This window comes from Candoia aspera, chromosome 7, assembly GCF_035149785.1.
Source record: "Candoia aspera isolate rCanAsp1 chromosome 7, rCanAsp1.hap2, whole genome shotgun sequence".
Taxonomy (NCBI): domain Eukaryota; kingdom Metazoa; phylum Chordata; class Lepidosauria; order Squamata; family Boidae; genus Candoia; species Candoia aspera.
Genome location: NC_086159.1, coordinates 45490960 through 45514210, shown reverse-complemented (window position 1 = coordinate 45514210; position 23251 = coordinate 45490960). Strand labels below are relative to the sequence as shown.

At 37.6% G+C, this 23251-nt stretch overlaps 1 protein-coding gene across 1 annotated transcript in view; it reads left to right on the top strand.

Moving 5' to 3' along the window:
- LGR5 (leucine rich repeat containing G protein-coupled receptor 5) overlaps positions 1–16121 on the top strand; it is a 67889-nt gene extending 51768 nt beyond the window's left edge. The window contains exons 12-18 of the mRNA XM_063309124.1: positions 4702–4767; positions 5222–5293; positions 7484–7555; positions 10130–10255; positions 11482–11627; positions 12037–12120; positions 13377–16121. Of these exons, the coding sequence (XP_063165194.1) occupies positions 4702–4767; positions 5222–5293; positions 7484–7555; positions 10130–10255; positions 11482–11627; positions 12037–12120; positions 13377–14467 (1657 nt within the window). The 3' untranslated portion in view covers positions 14468–16121. The remainder of the gene's footprint in view (positions 1–4701; positions 4768–5221; positions 5294–7483; positions 7556–10129; positions 10256–11481; positions 11628–12036; positions 12121–13376) is intronic.
- Positions 16122–23251: the final 7130 nt, after the last annotated feature.

Here is a 23251-nt window from a genome sequence, read left to right as displayed (position 1 = left end):
CCATCATTAGGAGTGCCTCACTAGAAAAGCCGAGATGTTGTAGTTTTTGTGAGATGGCCCTGAACCATACTGATTTATAATTACCCTTAGAAAGGAAAGAACCCAAACCCATAGGGAAAAACAGGAGTTTCAGCCAATGTGCTATAATACAAGTCCATGCACCTGTTTCAACTTTAGGCAACCCTGCTTCCCTCCTTAATACTACATTTGGGGTGCAGGGAGGTACCTGAAATATGGCCCTTAAGAATTTGGACTGAACCCTTTCCAATGGTGTGAAAGAAGGATAGGGTCCTAGCTGAGCACCGAAGAGTAATTGTGTGTGGGCCTTAGCTGAGTATAACTTCAGTGCTGCTGGAATGTGCTGTGCTCCCTTGGTAAAATGAAAGGATTGGATTGCTGCCAGTGTTTTTTGAGTGTTTTGTATAATATAGCTTTGGTGAGCACTGCATTTAGTGGAGCTATGAAACACCATGCCCAGATATTTAAAGGATCATCTTGTTCAATGTTCTGGCCATTTATCCTCCAGATGTGCAGTTTAGGTCTCTTTGCAAAGACCAAAATTTTAGTCTTGCTATAGTTGATTTCGAAAACTTCTTCAGAGCAGTAACTGGCCAGAGTGCTCATGGCTCGTTTGAGTCCAATTCGTGTTTGTGATAGGAGTACTATGTCATCTGCATACAACAGTTATGATGTGCCTGTCTGCCAATTTTGGAGGGTGGTATTCTAATTGATTCATTTTGGCCACAAGTGAATGTATACACAGATTAAACAGCAGAGGAGCTAAAATACAACCCTGCCTCACTCCTCTGTGAGTTGCAATCTCACTTGTGTGATGGCCTTGCATACTGCATCAAACTTTGATTCTGGAGTTCTTATGAAGATTATGCATGAGCAGCAGTAGCCTTCTATCAACTGTAGTATGGATAAGCTTAGACCAAAGCCTTGCTCTGGGAACCAGATCAAATGCAGACCTAAAATCAATAAAAGCGGTATATAATGTTGATCCTGTTTTAGATGTATATTTTTTGGCCAGATGTTGAAGTATAAGGGCATGTCCATAAATAGAATGTCTGGACCTAAAGCCTGCTTGCTCATCTGCCAATATATGCTCTGAGTCAATCCAGTCAACTAGCTTATTGTATAAGTGTCTGGCATAGAGCTTACTTATTATACTTAACAAGCTAATGGGCCTGTAGTTAGCAGGCAGGTCTCGAGTGCCCTTTTTATAAATAGGGACAATAATAGCTAGGGCCCATTCCTCTGGAATTTGTGCAGTGCAGTCAATATAAGTAAACAGGGAAGCAAGAACAGGAATCCACCAATCCAGGTTGTTTTGTAATATTTCAGGTGTAATAAAGTCATTGCCTGGAGCTTTACCAGGCTTTAACTTTTATGAGCATATTTATTTCAGCATTTGTGACAGGGGCCCAATTTGGGAGCAGTTTAATATTAAGATCTAAGTTAACTATATGGGCCTCTTCTTGTGAGTATAATGCTCTAAAGTGGTCTTCCCACATAGATGCTGGTATGAGGTGAGGGAGTAAAAGGGGCCTGTCAATTGAATGGAGAGCTATAAGGTGCCAGAACAGAGTGGAATTTCTGGCTTGAGAAGCTGTTATCAGCTGCTGCCAGGAAACGTTAGCAAATTCTCTTTTTTTGTTTTGTACTGTAGAAGATGTTTATATTGTTTCTTCTGAAGCATAAAATCTTGGATGGGGTGCTCAACTGGGTTCTCTTTATATAGCTTAAATCCCTTGATCAGTTTACCTTTGGCCTCAAAATACTCTGCATCAAACCAGGGATGGGAAGGATAGATCTTGCCCCCTAGATTATCTCTGCTCCTTGATATCTGGGTGGAAATCACAGGCTGGAGCAACTGAATCAGTTGTGTAAATGTCTGCAAGGGAGAATCCCCAGATCTCTCTCTGACTATGGTGGAGCGGAGTTGCAGTGCTGCTTCGGATAGAAGCAGCTGAGCAATTTGTTCACTATGTTGCTGAGTCCATTTGACACGAACCAACCTCAGCTCTGAGTCTGAATCCTGAATTGGGATGGGTTCTGTTTCCAGAAAGCAATTGTCAAATGCTTTTAAAACTGTAATACTTGGAAGATGATCACTATCAGGTCGATTTCCTAAATAAATTTTTTGTAGAAAAGTAATCAAATTCCATGAGATTAAATTATAGTCAATCAGGGAAGGTCTTGAGCCGACCCAGTAGGAGAATTCACCAGGGAAATCACTACTGATAGATCCATTCAATAAATATAAATTTAATTTGTTAAATGTTAGTAATAGACACAGCCCCTTGTAGTCCCCTTTTGAGTCTTTAGATTGCCAGATTAACAGGGGGGGAATTGTAACTGGTGCTGGGGGATACTGGTGGAACTGAGTAAAAAGTGCCTTATCGTTCGCCCCCACCCTGGCATTTAGGTCACCAGAAACTATTACATAAGCTGAAGAATTATTTAGCATAAGAGTACTTACATATACTTCCAGTTAAGTCCATATGTTGTTAAAATGGGACCTATTCTGGAGAGGTGGAAGATAGACATTCCACCAATAATAATAGAGCATTATTAAACTTAACAGCACAGACATTGCATAGCGCTCCATTGGGCCTAACTGTATAATATTTGTATGTAGTTTGGTTGAGATTTGTATACTTAGCCCACCACACATTCTGCCTCGTCCTGCTCCAGGAACTGCGGGTAGTGAGAGGGATGTATACCCATTTATAAACAAGTTGCTGTCAAGCCAAGTTTCTTGGAGTAAGAGTAGGTGAAATTCAGCAATTTATGAAAGCAGAGTCTTTGGATTTGGCGTTCCAACCTGCAATATTTCATGAGAGGATAGATAGGGATTTAAGAGCATCCATATGTCGATCTGAGTTCCCAAATGTGACCGTTTTTAAAGGCGAGTCCTGGGCGATGGTCGAAACTTGAGCTGCTTCATGATGGTTGCAAGAAAATTTACCTTGTACAGGTCTCCCAGAAACAGAATATTCTAGATGGGGTGGTTGACTAACAAGTGAGGATAGATACAGTCAATTTGGTTCTGATGCTGGGACTATGTTGTCAATACTTCCCATGTAGACACAATTATTATAGGATTCAGCTTTTCTCGTCATAGCTTGTAATTGCTGCTCTTCTTTGTCTTGGGGGCCAATATTCCACAGATTTTGGTCTGCTGCTAGCATTTCTGCAAATGGTAGAGGACTCAATCCATCCCTCTCATTTTCTAATTGCTGTACTTGAAAGTGACTAGCGTCAAGTTGGTGGCTGTTTTTGGAAAATCGCTCTGATTCAGAATTTCCCTTGATGGTATTAACTTGTATTGATATAGAATGACAGGATATAGGAGGAACACCCCCTTGCTGAACGGAATCAGAATTAGGGTCCACACTGAGTTCAACTGGTAAAGCGACTCTTGAGATTGCTCTATCTGATTCTCTACTGCCAGTGATGCTAGGTCATCAGCTACAGTTTTATCCTCTGGATGGTTAATTAGGGCTTGTACTATATTATCCTGCTGAGAGTCCTTTTCCTTGTGTGTTTTTGCTTTGGGCTGGCACGCTTTCTTTTTTTTAATTGGAGATTTTGTGCTTTCAGAAACTGGACTTAGTAACATTTCCACAGAGGAGCTGCTGGAGGGGAGCAGGGTGTTAAGAGTTTCTGTCGCGTTAGTTACTGATTTCAACATTGACCTTACTAATTTAATTTTATGTAAAATCAGTTGTTGTTCTCCTGGGGGAAGGCTGGCAAACTGATTGATTAGTTCATCCTCATCATCCAAAAACTGTATCTTCCCTTTAAGTGAATCTGGGATCTTTTTTCTGTTAACCTTATCTTGTTCTGTCTTTGTTAATAGAGGAGTACTTTGTTTTGCTTGGTTTTTTATCCTTACTTTCAACTCACTAAGTCTCTGTTTCAATAGTCTTTTCCTGGACCTTGTTAGAGAGGAAGGGAAATCTAAGATGCTTCCATTTGTATAAGAAGTAACTGCTTTTGAGCAAGATTTATCAAGGGAATTAGAATTATGAACAACTATAGTTATATTTTAAAAAATAGTATAGAAATAATATCTTACCACTTATGGCTTTAAGAAGAAACAACAGGCATATTTCTATGTCCATTCTCATTTTTTACTTTACAAAGACACAAGTCTTATTAAAGCTGATGGGAGCTTACCCTGCACAAAGGAGTACAGGATACAAATCTATTTCCTCTTTTTCTTTCTTCTTTTTACCATTTCTGAAAATTACCATGGCTTGTTTTCGATTAGTTATATTATACTATAAATGAGTCCAGATGTTTCAGTTATTCTGTAATCTGTTAGGTTTTGGCTCAAATCATTTGAAGGGAACCCTTGTAATGATTGATTTTCAAAGTGACTTCTAGTTCCCCAAACCACTTTTCTCAACTAAAGATATAGCAGTTCTAAAGGTCAGATGCAAGATTGCTTAATTTAAAGTGTAGTCTGGGAAGCTTATTAAATTTCACTTTGATTGCTGCTAAAAAGATGGGATTGTCCTAAAACAAAGGAAGTAGATTATATAAAACAATTAAAAGGAGTATGTTTTATAGGAAAACTGGATCTGTGATTCTTCTAATACCAACCTTTTTGTAAAAGAAGTTGTAAAATATATTTTTACTCTTTAGCAGAACCATATGCCATTTTGTATTTCTACATTTGTTTTTCAGAGACCTTTCATACAATCATCTGGAAAAACTGCCCTGTTTCACAGCTTGTGAAAAACTTCAGAAAATGTAAGGTTTCTAAAATGCTTTGGATCCGTGCCCACAAGGAGTAAGCTTCCCTATCTTTTCCAGTACAAAGAACTTACCTATGGATGTAGTAACCTGAACCTTTGTTTGCTTGCATTCAAATTTTGGTGTTTGTAAAATTAAAATAGCCTACCATACTGTTCACTGCTTTTGCATGTATAATGGAATATAAGCTCTCTGGGAAGAAACAATAATGTTTTAAGGAGCTTTTTATGGCAGAAAAGTGTTTGAGAAAGCTACAGTCTTTAATCTATACTGGAGGTCCTGTTACTCTTTTTACCTTACCTGAGGAGAATGTTCAAAAGCAAGATTGTGATATGCTTTAGTACAGAGGTCTAAAATTCTTTAGTAGTCCTGAAGGTTACTCTTGGATTTTGGGCAGCAGTATAAATTCTCCAAAAGTTTTTATCTATAAATTCATTTTTTGCCATTTCAGTGCTTTGCATCACAATGAAATATATGAAATCCAAGCAGGTACATTTCAACAGCTGGTCGCCCTCCGTTCCCTGTGAGTATTTCCATGGAATAGTTATTTACAGTACTTGACATTGAGAGTCATGGAAGCTCACATTCCTTTCTCCTGCCTGATCTTACATATTTTGGTTTTTATTTTTTTTCCCCTTTGATTGTTCAAATTGCTGCATTAGATTTGCCAAAACAAAACAAACATTCTGACATTGAAAATTTCCAGCGATGAATTCATAAAGCCATGCAGAAAGAAAAAAAGCACCTTTGAAGTAGCTTTCACTTGTAGACATTGCTGAAGAATAAGAAATTTGAATTATTCATGTAAAACTTTTTGTTACTACTCAAATAGAAACATTAAGTGAGTTTTCTTCAGATTACAATAATGCAGAAAAAGGTATAGGTTTTGTAATGTACAAAAGTAGGCAGTCTTACAGAATTTAACAAAAACAATGAACAGAATGCTTGGGAATCAGATCAAAAATACTTTTGTTGTATTATGCCTATAATAATGAAGCCCTGCCCCAAATAAGCATATGTATAATAGAGATAGGGCACAGAAAAAATGTGGAAGGAAACATTGAAAAAAGGAGAAGATTGGACAAAATTGGCAGGGAAAGACAGAGAAACAGATGTACCAAAGTGAGAAAGAGAAGTAATGGATAATAGAAAGGCCCATTTAAATTCTCCAATGGGCTTGGCTTATTGAAATATGTACACATGCAGGCATGCACCTCTGCCTGTCACTGATTCTCCTGCATAGTTAGTAAAAGTGTCAACTAGATTACTGTGGTTTAAATGCTACCTGTGAACTATAATTGCAGTTCATATTTTGGTTCTACCAAGCCAGGTTAGTAAAGGATAGTTAAAAGACATTTTTGGTTCAAACAGCAAGATGATTTAATAGGTGAGAAGTGTTCTGTGAACATGGATGTGTGAGAGACAAAGGGAAAATGTTTGGAAGGAGTGAAAACTAAAGCTTGTCACTTCTTTACATGATTTGTGGGAACGGCAGTATCACATTTCAGTTAGGACAGTGATTGCCCATCAATTCCTGATCTGGTAGGAAAGGAGTAAATTAAGGAAGGAATGTGTGCATTTGAATTACCACTTAAACTTTGGTTGAAAATATTAAATTTGACATTAATAAATTCTTACTTGGGAAAAAAAGCTTTGTGACACTTAAAGATTAAGGGGACTTCCATACCATTGTTTCTGCTTTCAGTGCTTCAAAAGTACTTTGAAGACGGTCTGAGACAGTCTTTACTGCCATTAATGTAGCAAAACTGAGAACAAGGCACAGAGATCACTGCCTGGCCCCAAGCTGCTAGAAGTCCTGGAGCAACAAACATACCCTCACCTTCACTCCAAGCAAAATGGAAATAAACTGCTTGCATGCATGAACATTGATCATCTGTGTCTTTATTTCAACTTGTGTGTATTGCATGGTCTATGCAGTCAAGCTACATATCTGTTGGAATGACCTGCTTGAGTGGTTGAAACCCAGGAGCAGAAAAATGGGATGAAGCAAATAGGGAAACATAACCCACAAGCTTTGTAGAGTTGCAGCATCACAAAGAAAACACCAAGAGCTTCAATTTCAAATAAACTGCAGTGGATCCAAGAAAAAAACCTACCTGTCAAAACTAGTACAAATTGTATGATTGTACAAATCCCAAGCTGGTTCTGAAATAGTGGTGTCCTTGTATGTTGGTAGGGACGCGGTGGCGCTGCGGGTTAAACCGCTGAGCTGCCGATCGGAAGGTCGGCGGTTCGAAATCGCGCGGCGGGGTGAGCTCCCGTTGCTCGTCCCAGCTCCTGCTCACCTAGCAGTTCGAAAACATGCAAATGTGAGTAGATCAATAGGTACCGCTTCGGCGGGAAGGTAACGGCGTTCCGAGTCGTCATGCTGGCCACATGACCCGGAAGTGTCTATGACAACGCCGGCTCCAAGGCTTAGAAACGGAGATGAGCACCGCCCCCTAGAGTCGGATTCGACTGGACTTTACGTCAAGGGAAACCTTTACCTTTACCTTGTATGTTGGTGCCCTAAGAATATATTCTCATGCAAGCTTTTGTGACTCCCAATCCCTTTCATCATTAATTTAGGCACATTTTTCTGTGAAAGGCTTAAGATCAATTATTGGAAGCAATTTCTTGCTGTTAATTATTTTAATGAAAAGACTCAACACTATGCATTACTAAGCATATATCATTTTATTTCTTTTTATAGGGATTTAGCTTGGAACAAAATCTCCATCATTCATGCCAATGCATTTTCCTCTTTACTGTCCCTTATAAAAATGTAAGTATCTGGTTATTTTTCTTACTTTAATGTTTGATCCTATGATCATTGAAATATGGGGTGGGGAGAAGGGAAGAAACAGCTATAGTCACTGTAAAATAGATAGGTTTTGAAGAACAATATAAAAAGTGAAGCAGTTCTTTCCCTCTAACCAAACGTAATTTTACAGTTCTGCACTGCTGATTATTTCAGTTAGTGCCGGAGCAGAATCCTACACCAGACAGTATCAACATCGACTTGCTATTTTTAAATTTAAATTAGTATTTTTTTAGATGTAGTAATTAAACCGATACCCTTCTTATGAAGATTATATGGGAGGAATCTTAAGATATGATAGGGCAAAACTGAAATGCTTCAGGCTAAATAAAACTTTTTATAGCCATACAAGAAGTTGTTTCCAAAGGTGCCTTTCCACTCTCTATAGGAGTCTCCCTGCTAATGGTAGAGATATTTTATAACTTACAATAGACTATTTAAGAGTACAAGTGGAATGCATAAATGTTTCCTTTGTGCATGAGAACTGCCATAAAACTTCTTAGTTATGAATGCTCAGATGTGTAGTGGTTAAAGTATTGAACCAGACCCAGGGGGAATAATTTTTTAGTCCACCCTCAGCCATGTAAGCTCACTGGGTGATTTGGGGACCAGTCATTCACTCTCTCAGCTCAATCAAACTCATGAGGTTGTTGTGGGGAAAAATCTGGAGGAAGGAATGTTATCTACCTCTCTTCTGGAAGAAAGGTGTGATATAAACCCAATAAACAAATAAATTGGGAGTTTATGTTTCTTAAGATTCAAAACTGTTCTCAAGTCTGGAGGAAAGCACACAGCTTCAAGAGCCATTGCTCCTACATTGTTCTTCTTGCTATGCAAAAAAACAGCCAAATTTTTGCCCTGACATGAAGGTGGAGCTGTGGGCTGTGAGGAAAGCACGGAGGTAAGAGCAGATTTAGGAAGAGGAGAGGAGGAAGGAAGGTGAAGGATCCCTGTCTCCCTAGGTTTTCACCTATCTTGCAAGTGTGGAGGCTTTCTAGAGTGGAAAAAAACCTTGCTGTTTTCTCTTCTGTCCAGCAAATGCTGGAGGGGAGTAAAACCAAGCAGCAGAGGTTACTGGTAGGAATAATGACCATGTACAGTATCTTTCACAAGCTTGCTATTCCTGTCTGAGCCTTAAAAAAATCAAAAGGAAACTGGTTGCTGGGAAGGTTTTCTCAGCAGCTGCAGTGGGCCAGTTGGAATCCTGCAGATCACCAAGTTCCTCAGGTTCCTTCTCCATGCAAATCAGAATTTTGCATGAGAGGTTGTATTGTATTCCAGTGGAAAACACTACTTTCTTATCAAATCACTTTGATCCAGCTTCAGGTTGCTCCAGTGGCAGGCTGGCATCAAGATGGAGGCCAAAGATGGGGTGAAAAGAGAAATTTCTAGTCACTTGGTAAAACTAGGAATGTTGGATTGCATATTTGGACCTTTTGACCCTGGGTGTCACAGGGCTTTGTCTTTTCTTTTCTGCTGTTTAACATTTACATGAAGATCTTGGGAGAAATCATCCATCAGCACAGGATGAGGTATCATCAATATCCAGATGATTCCAAGTTATATTTCTCCCCCTCAACCCAGACTGGACTAGAAATGCAGTGGAGGTCCTGACCTGGTATCTGGGGTTTTTTAGATCTTGATAAGGAAAAATAGATTCAAGGTGAATCTTAGCAAGACAGAGTAGCAAGATGACTGATTCCAGAGATATAGTCCATCTTTAGTTCTGGATGGAGTTCTGCTTCCCCACAAGGGAACTGGCTCACAGCTTGTGCATCCTCCTGGACTTGTGGGCCCTTCTTGAACAGTAGGTGGAGGCCATGGCTAGGAAAACCTTTGCACTGTGGCATCTTGTGTACATGTTGCAATGTCCTCTACATGGAAGACCATTTGGAAATTTCAGTTGGGCTGTACTGAGTGGTCCAAGTAATCATGGCCTGATTTGCCTAAGTAACACCATTACTAAGAAACCACTGGGTTCCAGCAAGCTTCTGGATGCAATTAAATGTGCTGTATGTCACCTTTGAAGCCCTATGTGTGTCAGGGTCTGGATGCCTCTGAGACTGAATCTGCATGTCCAGTGAAATCTGGAAGAGAAGGTTTATTGAGTTCTCAGAGCCTTCAGGAATCGAATGGTATAGAAACTGGAGACAGAGAGAGACAGTTTGAGTGATACCTAAGAAAATATAACTTTAAAGTGTCCAAAGCTTCACAAAGAACTGTTGCATGTAAAAACTAAAGGGAGAATCTGGTAATGTGTTCTTGGATTTTATTATTTGCAGTAGGCCTTGTATAACAGGATTGTACATTGTTGTGAAATAACTTTAACCTGTGAACCCAATAATGGGGGGAGAGAAAGAAGGAGAGAGAGACATTTATTTTAACTGAGTCGAGACAAATATTTCTGAAGGTGGAGTACATATTTTTCTGGAGTAATATTTCTGTTGTTTTAATAATCTAAGAAATATTCATAAATGGGGGAAATCCTGTTCTTCTAGAATTGTAAGCTAACTTTTTTGTTATTTTGTTACTTTGCAGTGATCTGTCATCCAACCATTTATCTTCTTTTCCTGTAACTGGCCTATATGGTTTAACTCATCTAAAATTAACAGGAAATCATGCACTACAAAGTTTGATATCATCTGAAAACTTTCCAGAACTCAAGTGAGTACCTCATTAAAATTAATAGGGCACAGTTGTGCTCATGTGCAATGGAAGGAGTGTCACCGCATAATGTCTGCTACTTCCTATTCAAAGTCTTTGAAACACAACATTCAAACTAAGCCATACATGGTAAAAATTATAGCCTTACTATATCCTTTTTTACATTAAGAAAATATAATTGAAATTGAATACCCTGGTAGCTGCTCATTCTAAAATACACCTGGTTTTTAGCAGTATACTTCCAAATATATTTATACATGGCAACTTTTCTTAAAAGTACTGTATAAATTTATAATTTGTATAAATTATATTGTATACTAGAATGCTTCCTTCCATGTTTATGAATTTTTTTTTCATAAAGTTTCACTATTTTAAAATGGAAGAAATATATCAATATGGGAAAGAGGGGGAGAAGAAGGGAAAAAAACGCTTATCTAGTTAGTTCACTGATAGAAGTAGAATACTTTGTCATATTCACATAATAAAAAAGAAACCTGTCGTACAGTAACTAAATCAAAAGTGAGATAGATTATTAATGCCCTGTTCTTTTGGCATACTGTTGGTATCTAAGAACATATAACATCTAACTATATTTTAGAACTGCCAAAAAAAACCAGGATCACAATGTACTGCATTGTATCTGCATCCTGAACCAATGTGGGATATTTAGCTAGCATGGAAGGATGTTTAGTATATCTGCCATAATGCCAATCATCATCAAAGGAAATATGTTTGTAAATATCAGGTAATGAGTGCCAAACATCACAGTCTGACCATTAGAGAATATGCTGTTCTTAATAGTCAGTCAGAAGTAAATGGTAACGGAGCACAGTCATTTCTCATTGGACTCACTGGCCATTTTGCTTTTAAGTTGTTTCCTTTAAATGATCTTTGTATAGCTATAAACATTGTGATTCTCTCAAGACTGAGATATATTTATCCTGAGTGAGTTGCAAAAGAACACTCACAACTTTAGCGCTGGAAATAAAGAGAATGATAACAACATATACACAATGTTCTGAAGCACACAGGGTTTTAGAAGAATGGGTTCACTAAATTTCAGATATCTGTCCTGAGTTTCTATTGATTCAGTTTAATATTAAACACCAGTTTAACAAAAAAGGTCAACTAAGTGTATTGAGACATGCTAATGTATGTAAACAGTTTGGTCTACATCTGTATAGCAAAATGAATGTGTGTAACCAGATACGTCTGTTATTCTTTAGGGTGATAGAAATGCCTTATGCTTACCAATGCTGTGCCTTTAGAGCACATGACAACTACTATAAAATCCAAAATCACTTGAACAAAGATGAGAATGGCACTACTGATGAATTTCAAAGGAAAGATGTTGGCAGTTTCCATATCAATGGTAAGCACTGTAAACATTATGCATTAAAGCACATTAAAAAGAAGGGGTTTGCTTTGAATTAGACTATCATAATTAGTGATCAAATAAATGTATTTATTTTTAATTGTACCAAAACTCCCAGAGATGCCACTAATCCCTGTAAGTCTGTATTTTAATTTTTTCTTCTAATCAGGCTGCAAATAGCTTGAGGTGGTAAAGAATTTACATTTCCTGGTGTGTGCATGGCTTGGTAAGAGAGAGTTATCCTAAGTAGCCTAAATGACCCTTCCAATTCTATGAGTCTAAGGATGTGTGATGCAGACAAATGTGAAGTTTGATTAAGGTTAAAAAGCTCATAATTCTCTATAACTACATATGAAATATTATTATCAGTATCAGGAACTAAATAGTGTGATTTTCCTTCCTACAGATGAACATGATTTTGAGGATTTTTCTCTTGACTTCAATGAAGATTTGAAAACTCAGCATTCAGTTCAGTGCTCTCCTTCTCCAGGTAATAATAGAACTGTATGAGCAGAACTGTGAGTGTGTATTTATGAAAGAATTTTTTCCTGCGAAATTTTATTATACTTTCTAGGGTAAAAAGAAACCTCTTAGAAGGCTACATGGACTGCATGAGTATGCATTAGCAGTAAAGGGCATATTTTCATTTCTTATTCATTTATTTAAAAAAAAAACAATTAGTTCCTCTGTAAGTATTAGTTGTCTGGGGTAGGTACAACACTTTCATCACACACACACACACACACACACACACACACTTGCAACGAACTGAAACATAATGAAACAAAGCATAAATTTAAATGAATTTAAAACCATAATAATAATAACAACAACTCTACTTAAAAATACAAGATAGCAACAGATATTCCAGAGAGTTTATTGCAATTTTTACTATCCGGAAATTCCATCACCAGAGGGTTTCAATCAGAAAGGACCAAAGTACAATGCCTGATATTTCTGGAGGACTGAATTCCTGGAGAACTATTATCTTATCTGTCCCCAGTGTCTGCTTGAAAGCAGCATAAAGATAAGGTTAGTTTGCCATTAGTACATCATAAGGAATAAGATAGAAGCATCACCTATCCTATTCCTGTTCAACAAACTTTCCCAAAAGGAGAAAATGGCAAATCCTCTTGTATCTAGATGAAAAAGAGGTAACAAGGTTTATCTCTAAGAACATAACTTCAGTTTAGATTATAAAAAGACTGACGGGAAAAGCAGATCTATTGCTTTTTCTGTAAACCAGTTGTGCTGAATTTAGAATAGCATTAAATGTTTAAATAATGATTTTCTGGCTAGTTTATTTTGCTTTTAATTGTAATATATTATATATTTGTTTTATGTTGCATAGTTTTAATAGGTAATTCAGCCAAAGAACTTCTTATTATGGGAAGCATAAAAATGCTATGATTGCATAAATAAGGCCTGAAACTGTCAGTGTTTTAATAGCAGGCAGGAACAAATATGAGATATTCTGAAAGCCAATGACCTGCCACAAGATAGCAGCAAATATGGTGTCTAGCAAGTAATACAATATTCTGTGACATTTCCTAGGTTGCTGAACTGCAATTCCCAGTGTTTGTAAGAAGTATGGTCAATGGTGAAGGATGCTGGGACTTGCTGCTCAGTTATAGACTGATTACCCTCGCTATAGTCTATTTCTCAGTGCAGTTGTCACAAAAGGTAATGAAAACTGGATATAGCTAAGCTTATCATGACTTTACTTTTTCTGTCTTTTCTTTGTAGGACCTTTCAAGCCCTGTGATTGCCTCTTTGGTAGTTGGCTGATCAGAGTTGGAGTTTGGACTATAATACTTTTAGCCTTTATTTGTAATATATTGGTGATTGCAACAATCTTCCAAGTTCCACTGTTCATCTCCTCCATAAAGTTTCTAGTTGGACTAATAGCTATTGTAAATACTCTCATGGTTGTTTCTAGCAGTGTGCTTGCTAGCTTGGATGCATTAACCTATGGAGTCTTTGCTCAATATGGCACTTGGTGGGAAGATGGAATTGTTTGCCGCATCATTGGCATTCTCTCCATCTTTGCTTCAGAGGCTTCTGTTTTCTTGCTTACCTTGGCAACTGTTGAGCGTGTGTTCTCTGTGAAATATAGAACAAAGTTTGAAACCAAACCCACCCTAGCTAACATAAAAATAGCTATCATCTTTTGTTTTGTACTAGCTTTAATAATTGCTGTGATTCCAGTGCTCAGTGGCAGTGAATATGGAGTTTCCCCCCTGTGCATACCACTACCTTTTGGAAGACCATCAGGTGTGGGTTATACAGTAGCAATGGTCTTAATGAACTCTTTTTGTTTTCTTGTAATGACAATAGCATACACAAAACTCTACTGTAGTCTGGATAAGGGAGAAATGGACAGTATTTTGGATTCTTCCATGGTCAAACACATAGCCTTATTACTTTTTATTAACTGCATTCTCTATTGTCCTGTGGCCATCTTATCATTTTCATCATTATTAAACCTTCATTTTATTAGCCCAGAAGTCATCAGACCAATACTTTTAGTGATTGTTCCCCTTCCTGCATGTCTAAACCCACTTCTCTACATATTTTTTAATCCTCATTTCAGGAAAGACCTGAGAAGCTTTCAAAAGCAGTCATTTGGATGGAAAGCATCAAAACATGCTAGTCTGGTCTCTGTCAATTCAGAGGATGCAGAGAAACAGTCATGTAATTCAACCCAAGCTCTAGTAACCTTTGCAAGTACCAGAATATCGTATGATGTTGTTCCCAGCAATCCAGTAGTGCCATCATCCTGCCAATTGAGTGAAAGCTGCAACCTTTCATCGGTCACATTTGTCCCATGCCGTTAACTTCATCTCAGTCGTATCTGTGAGGTTTACAAAATTAATAGATGCATGGAATGTGTATGTATTGCTCATAAAGAAAGAGAGAAACAACTAACTATTCTTATTTTATGGAAAGGAAAACTGGAATTGTGAAGTTTCAGTAAACACCGTTATTTGCTTTTTCAAAAATACACATCTTGGTTATCATTTAGTATCCTGAAAAATTCCAGAGGCTGCTGGCATTTATGCCTTTGACTTGGAACTTTGAAAAACTCAAATAAGAAAAAAAAAAGCAAATTCTAAGGAAAGTAAGTAAAGATTCCCTCTTGGGATCTTTTTGTTGTTATAATAAAACTTCTACTCAACTATTTTGCCAAGTACAGATAGTATAATATACCAAAAAAGCCTACATACAGGTAGTCCTTGCTTACTGACTACCTTGTTCATTGATCATTCAAAGTTACAACAATGTAAAAAAAACAGCTTTGAACCAGTCCTTGCATTTACGACTGTCGCAGCAGCTCACGTCACATGATCACCGTTTACATGCTTCACAACTAGCTACCAACAAGCAGAGTTAATGAAGAATGCAGAAGTAAAATTGCAAGTCGCAGTCATGTGATGTCTCACTTAACAACGGAATGGGAAATGATGTCATAAGCCTGTTGCAGTCCCATGATTTTCTGCTTAGTGACAGTGGTGCTTAGCCACAGAGTTGCCGGTCCCAATTGTGGTTGCTTAAACAAGGACTTCCTGGTATTCTTAATGCACAGTATATACCTGAGCTGCCCTCAATATTCTTTTTGTAATATGTGTGAAAGTCAAGAAGGTTACACGGATAAGGGTATCCTGAAAAGTGAAAATACTAAATAGAAATGGCTTCTGGCCTTTGCATAACTTGTTGGCATCTGGCATCTGAAATTCAGTTTTATCTTGGAATATCTATTAACCATAGTGGACATGTTTAGAAGAGTCACAAGGAATGACATGAATAGGGTAACTTATATGCCTTGCAGTTCTGTGCTGTGTCAATATACCCAGTTGACTTGTGCATCCATGGAAAATAACATGAATAATTTATGCACAAAATGTATTTTTTAAACCTTATATTTTGAAACAGTGCAGCATGGAGCTAGAAATCTATTCTTCAAACCATTTCCAATTAAGAGATCATCTGAACAGTTGTTGAGAACATACATTTATTTAAACTGGTTTGGTGATATATAAAATTTCCTCTTATGAGTGTATTTACATTTGTATACAAGTTTAAGAAGTAAAATAAAAAGAAATTGAAGGATGGCTGTTTTAATTTTAAAAATAAACAGCAGATAACATTATAAATCAGGATACAATGCATAATATTGGATAAGCAAGCTAAATTGCTTAAAAATAATTCAAGTATTTAATTTGGAAATATTAAAATTAATTTCAGAGAATATTTTTAAAATACAATATGTAAATATAGAAATGTATTTATCATTACAGCAAAATCATACTAAAATATGAGAGTAAGGCATGTACAGTTTCATACTGCTTTATTTACTAGAGTTTTATTTTCAGCTCATATTTGATTAAATTTGTAAATATGTAAATTTGTAGTGATTGTAAATACTGTGGGGGGGGGGGTTTCTATGTTTAAAACATGTAATTTGTAATAAAATCTGCAATTCCTCTTGAAGGATGTTTTGTGATTTAGTTCTCCGAGATATTTGGCAGTAATTCTAGAATATTTTCCTTAAGTCTTGTAATTTAATTACAAAATGATTTTTGCATTTTTTTTTTAATCAGAAAAAAAATAAACTTCCTCAATAGAAGAGAATATATGTATCTCAGGTTTGAACTTTGGAGTCCTTGGTGGTCTCTGAGCTAAGTTATTTGCTTGCAGATGTTTCATTATCCAACTAGGTAACATCATGTCCTGCCCACCAGTGTCAGGCCCAAACCTCCAATAAACTGCACAGGTGGATAGAAAATAGCTCAACAAAGCAGCCCAAAAATGATATGGCTAATGATCATGGATGCTCACCTCAGAGTAAACAAATACTAGCACACCATAGATAACCTCAAGGACACACAGAGATAAACCACATTTACACACCATTCAAAAGAGACAATAAAAAAGCTAAGAAGGAAACAAAAATGACCAGAACACATCCTTTCCAGCAGCCTACTCCCAGATAAGCAAGGATTAACACCAGATGAACAATCAAGCAGAAAACAATTCCCTAATCAAGGGACTACCAAGGAGAAAACCAAATCCCACCAACACTGGCAGGACAAGCTACTTTATATAAATGGGGAGCAAACCCCACATTCACTAGCACCGATGGTGTTACCTAGTTGGGTAGTGAAATATCTGCAAGCAAACAAGCAAGCTCAGAGAGCACCAAGGTCTCCATGAACTTTCTCTAGTATATACTGGTGTAGGCTTTCATGGCTGGTATCTGTTGGACTGTGGTCTAGACAGCAGATTTCCTGATGTTTTGCTGGCAACTGTGGCTGGCATCTTCAGAGTCAATGTGGTCTGTTAGGCAACTGAGCAGGCACTGACTGGTCTCCTGTCTTTATAGGCAGATGACCTGACTTAAGATTGGTCTTTAGCTGAGCTAGTTTCAGATTAGTGCAGGCTGTCCCTCTTCTTCACTGATGTGCTGATCAAGTAGACATTGCTACATATCAAAGTAACTTCCTTTGGAGACATCAACCAGTATACTACACCAGTATATTGTTTGCCTCTACAGGGAGGATGTTTTCTGACAACTGCAAGATTGGAAGCTCTCAGAAGCAAGAAAGCCATCTTCTTTGTTCCCCCACATTTTTTACTTCAATGCTGAGACTCCACAACAATTCCAGACTTCCTGAAAATGAAAAGAATCTTCAAGTGTACACAATCCCACTGGATATACAACTGCATGGAGTGCAGTCCCTGCTCAATTGCCTGAGTCTGCATAACAGACCACCTTGGCTCTGAAGAGGCAACTTTCTCTTAGTATATTCATGAACATCCTCAGGGCTGGGGGAATGACTACATGTGCATAATTGCACCGTGTAAATGCCTCAATCTTATATTTATGTTAGTATATAATTGATGTCATCGTGTGTGTTATCATTTTGGTGTCACTGTGGTTTGTTATAGATGATGCTGAGCATATTTAATCTGTCTCACATGTTAATGAAGGTGTATTTTTCATTTTTCAAGATTGCAGTTTTGGTTGTCATAACAAACAGCTCATAAATGCATCTGTCATCTGAGATTGCACAAAAAAATAATTTCAGAATAATCCAGAAGTTACATTAGTTGCCATAAGTAATTTCAAATCATGTACCAGCCAAGACTAATCCTAATTAGCTAGTAAAAGAACCTCAAGGATTCCTCCCAAGAATTACTTCTTTCTTATTTTTATGTCCTAAATTAATAAATTCCTGTAACTTACTTTAAAAAGTAGGTTACAGTCAATATAACATCTGAAATATAATATTATAAGTTCATGAGGGGAATAGTTATCTCTAGAGAACTCCTGGATGTGTATTATAACTGGAAACAGTGTGTAGCAGATGACAGAACACATGTGTGATTAAACATCATACATGCTTAATATTTCTTAGAATTACAGAGGGCATTTAAATTTATAGCTACTGTTCTGACTAGAAAACATATTCAACTATCCATGGCTTTCATTCTATATTAAACAATAAACATGTTTACCATTGAAAAATATATGCACACTGTAATGTTAAGGGCATATTATATTAGCCACACAAAAAGGCAGCGTCTGAAAGCTGGAAAAGGGGGCAGCTTAGAAGAAGAGATTCCCAAGTCACACAATACAGAACTATACACAATACAGAAATATACAGTTCAGATGTATATTTCTAGGCACTGGAAGAACAAATGAAAATCTAGGACCTTTTCCTTTGGAAAGAGCACAGATACTTGTCTGAATCAGAGAATTCTGCAGGAGGTCACACTACAGTACTCCAGTCATTTGGAAAACATGTATGATTCAAGTGCAATCATGATGTAATTCAATGTCTTTGGTCCACAGTATTATTCCAGCAATCCATTTTGGCTCCTGTCCTATAATCCTCACTGGATGCTGCAGGGGCATAAGAATTTTCTAGATTTTTCCCTAGAGATAAAGCAAGTGGTCCAATCTTGGGGGACAAAGGAAAGATTCTCAGTTTTGTTAATCTCTGTAAAGTGAAAAGTGGCAGTCCATGTTTTTCTGCCTCTAGAAACCTTATGTTGGAAGTACAAAAAGGAAGCATTGCAGAATTTAATTCCTCCCCCCCCCCCCGCACCCCAAAAGCACCAGTGAGACAAATAAGTTGAAGAAATAACAAAATGAAGTGGCCATGCCTTTTGGAAAAAAAGTGGTCTACTCCTCTCTGTCAAAGGGGTTATCAACCCAGAGTCCTCAGAATGAATGATGATGATGCTAACAGTCAAATCACAGAATCCACACTGGGAGCACAAGAGTAGAGCAATTTGCAGATTTGGGATAGGAATGGAACAAAGGGATGAGTAGCTGGAGATGAAAAGGCATGCCTTTTCTGTTGAAGCCCCTGCCCTATGGAATACTCTCCCACTGGAGACTGACAGGCCCCCACCCTTTTAACCTTCCAGAGAGCACTCAAGACCTGGCTCTTCCTCCAGGGGCTGGATAGGGTGAGGGCATAGTGGGAGGGGAACATGATAGGTGGCAGCAGGGACACATGGTTGCAGCAGATCTAAAAGAAATATGAAAAGCTAGAAGATATAAAAGATATATGTATTAAAACAAAGTATATATAAAAAACAAGAGTCTAAAAGAGTCTAAAAGAATCTAAAAGGAGGGGTAAGAGCATTAGATGGGTGTAGGGGAGCATAAAAGGTTAGTAAGGGGAAGATGCCATCTATCAATTTACAGAGCACTCTAATATGGAGAACTAGATGCTCATTAAGTCTAGTTTATGGCACAGGTCATAATCTGATGAATTTTGAGTGTTGCTGTGTAGAACCTGGCAGTGTTTGTATCTGAAAGAAGCAGGGAGATGTAGAATTGTCCTGCAAGCCCTGGACATTTATGCAGTAATGGTGAGATGAGACTAGTACAAATGTCACCGTAGTACAGGCACTGGAGAAGCACACACTCTATCATTTCTGTATGTCCAGAGTCACAGAGGCATTGTCTTTCTGGGTGAGGAATGTTCCTGTATCGGCCCTTCAAGGACAGCTGAGGGGTACAGTGCCAGGTTTTTCTGTTTTTCCTGTTTTGGGTTTTATTGTTTGTTTTCACTGTATATGCTGTTTTTATTGCTGGGTTTTAAGTTGGGTTGTAAGAGTTTGATTTTAAGATGGGTGGCTATACAAATGTTTTAAATAGATAGATAGATGAATGAATGAATGAATGAATGAATGAATGAATGATTAAAGGGTACTCTCCTTGGATTCCTGGATACTTGACTGAATTGAAACAGACTAAGTATCATAAGAGACCCAGTCTGGTGTAGAGGTTAAAGGCACTGGGCTAGAAACCAGGAGACCATGAGTTCTAGTCTTGCCGTGGGTGTGAAGGCAGCTGGTTGACTATGGGCCAGTCATTCTCTTTCAGTCCTAGGAAATTGGCAAGGACAAACCACTTCTGAAAAAGTGTTGCCAAGAAAACTGCATAGGCAAGGCTGACTCAAAGGCGCCAGAAGAGCATCGTGACAAAAAGTAAACAGGTTAGTCAACTACCACAAGAGCTGCCAATGTGGTGTTTTATCAATTTGAAAGGGAGACCTTCAGCACTGGACCAACCATCTAGCTACAGCTCTAGGCTGACCACCTTAAAATCCATTCTCATGGAGTCTTTATAAGGTTTGCAACATGGGCATTCCCAAACTTTGCAAAATGCAGAACAGAAACTCATTTGATTTGGTTATAGAAGAATATGAGCAGTTCAATTGATTTCAACTATAATGATGTCAGGCAGAGAAGCATGCTAAGGCCAAGTCATCTTGCTACTACTTGTCATAAGATCAGAAAATAAAAATAATATACAAAACCAGCTAAACCACACACATATAAAAAGAAATCATAGCAGAACTTCTCAGTAAAAATGGGATGACCCACAGCATGAAAGCTACACATCACATCAGCCTTATTTTCACTTTTCTATTTTAGGCAGCTTTTTCAAATTAGTAATAAAAGTTCTAGAGGATTTAACACAATTTTATGGATAAATCTGGAAGACTGTTGTACTTTTCAAGAACTGGGTTTCTTTTTGTGCTATCAGTTGTTGGATTTGATTGACCTGATAAACCCAAGCCAAAAAATATTGCATGCTACATTCTTAGAAATCATACCTGGACAAGAAATAAAGATGAGCTTTACAGTTCTGGATTTTATAGTGCTCAACTGACTCACAAGCTCTATGAATAAAGTTATTTGTATCTTGGAGGAAATCTGAGGAATATTCCCCCTTCTGCACCACAATGATTATACAGTGGAATACTAAAGTTTAGGTATCCTTGGTCAAACTGTATGTTTCAGTGAATCACTAAGTGAACAGAAGCTGCCATGGGTCTAAAGATTCCTTGCATGCACTGTATGTTTTAGATCTCCCCACAGATTTTCAATAATATTCAAATCTGGGGGCTGTGAAGGCCATTTTGAGCTAGAAGAGTTCTGCAAAGGCTGGGGAAAAATGAAAATCAGAAAGCAAGAATGGATTCTTAGCTGGCTACAGGAAACATTTGAAAGCTGTTATTCCTGCCAAAGGAGGCATCACAAAGTACTGACCAGAAGGTGTCCAAACTTTTGAACAGTCTTTGTTTTCTCATAGTGATTCTGAAAACAACTGCACATAAAGTCTGTATTCAAATTTATAGAAGATTTGACTGTATACAGCTTTCCTCTTGAGAAGGCCCCTGTACTGTTTCCATATCTCTTTCCAGACCTCTTTAAAATGCCAGATGATTAAAGAAATCACTTCTTCCCAAGTAAAACACCTGTCCTTTTCCAGATGTCCCATAAATGAGTTGAAATAGTGACTATTCAGGAAAGAGTACCTTGGTAGTACCTGTTGACAATGAGCAACTTGCCTGGCATTTTATGTGTGATTTTCCAGGCTTTGAAATTGTATCCACATTTTTGAACTGTAATATAATTTTAGTAACGTACTGTTCTTTCTGTACTGTTTGACTTTCTGCTGCAGACATTTTTAATCTGAAATATATTTTTATTCTTTTTTTCTTTTAAGTATGGTGTTTTCATTTTACATTGGCTGTATGCTGACTAAGAAATAAGTTACTGGGTAGTATATAAATGCTATAACAACAATGAAGTTTTCATTATTTCTTTCAGTTCATACAGTACTGCTTTTTGAAGGATAAATGTCTTTAAAAATGAAATAACTCTCTCAGGAGTACAGCTAAAATTCTTCTACTTTCTCCTGGGAAACAGAGGAAGGCCCTTAATTGCCTCTTGATCAGTTTTGCTCTGTGTTAACAGGTGCAAGCATGAAAAGATTTTATGATCTGAGACGACACTCCCTTCAATGGAAAAGCAAATAAATCTCAGGGTTCTTTGCCAGCAATTGCACAAGGATTGATTTCAGTTACAAATAATCTCACTTTATTGTACAAGATAGGCATCACCCCAGCAGCAACAAGTTCTAAAGAAAACTGCCCACCAAACTTTCCTAGTTTGTTGCTTTACTTGAAACATCTTCACCTCTTACGCAAATCAGAATGCTGCCATTTCCGTAAGAGTGTAAATCTGAATTATCTTTGGCATAGAAAATCTGCTTTTGAAAATTAGCACTCTGGTCCTTTTCAAGCTTTCTAAGATTCTGAAGAATATAGCAATTCATGTGTATTTTTTTCTCCAGTGACTCAAAAATCAAACCAGAATGATTAAGTGGCCTTGAAAACGATCTAAATTTTTGTTTCTTAGACTCCACTCCACTGTACAGGAGCTTAAGGTGATGTACATAGCAACCCTCTTCTATTTTTCCTAACAACCCTGTAAGGTAGGTCCATTTCTTAGCATATCTTGTCACCTTGCCCAGAACTGATGTGGCACATAGACCTGCTTTTAGATTACCAACAATGATGCAAATAAAGAATAGCACTGGGACAGGTCTACTGTTCTGACTCTACCTTTCCTTATTCCCACTCCATGTAATTTAAGCTGATTGAAAAGTGATGGCTAATTTTATTTAGACAGATCCTGCCTTATCTGATTATCAATCTGAACTTCCTCTTTTCTAATCTTTTTTCAAATTTTAATTATCTTAACATTCCCCCCCACCCCTGCTTAAATTTGCCAGCATGTCAAGAACTGTCCCAGGTAGGGATATATGCAGAATCCATCCAAGATACATATAGAACAGTTTCTGCTGTTTATTTCTACTTACAGTGGAACAAGACTAGATTTAATGCTGTACTAGTTCCTTGCTAATGATCATTGGTATCATTACCCTTCTCTGGAATAGCATCCTCTGAGAGACTGACTTGCCCCAATATTATTAGGATTTAGGAAGGCAATCAAACCTGGTTCTTTCAGAAGGCCTTTGAATGTGAGATGAATTGAGAGAGATTTCTCCTGTGCAGGAATATACCATTGTATGAGTTTTTGATTCCTTGGCATAGGAATTTTATGTAACATTTATTGAGGTTTTGTTTTAGTCCTGTTTACCTATGGTAGGATTGTACGCTGCTCAGAGTTGGTTGACAATTGAAGCAGCATATAAACCTAGTAAAATGAAGTAAATAAATTATAGTGGACAGTGAAGAAAAGTGTGGCATAGAACAGGAAGCCCAAGGAACTATTCTCTGTCA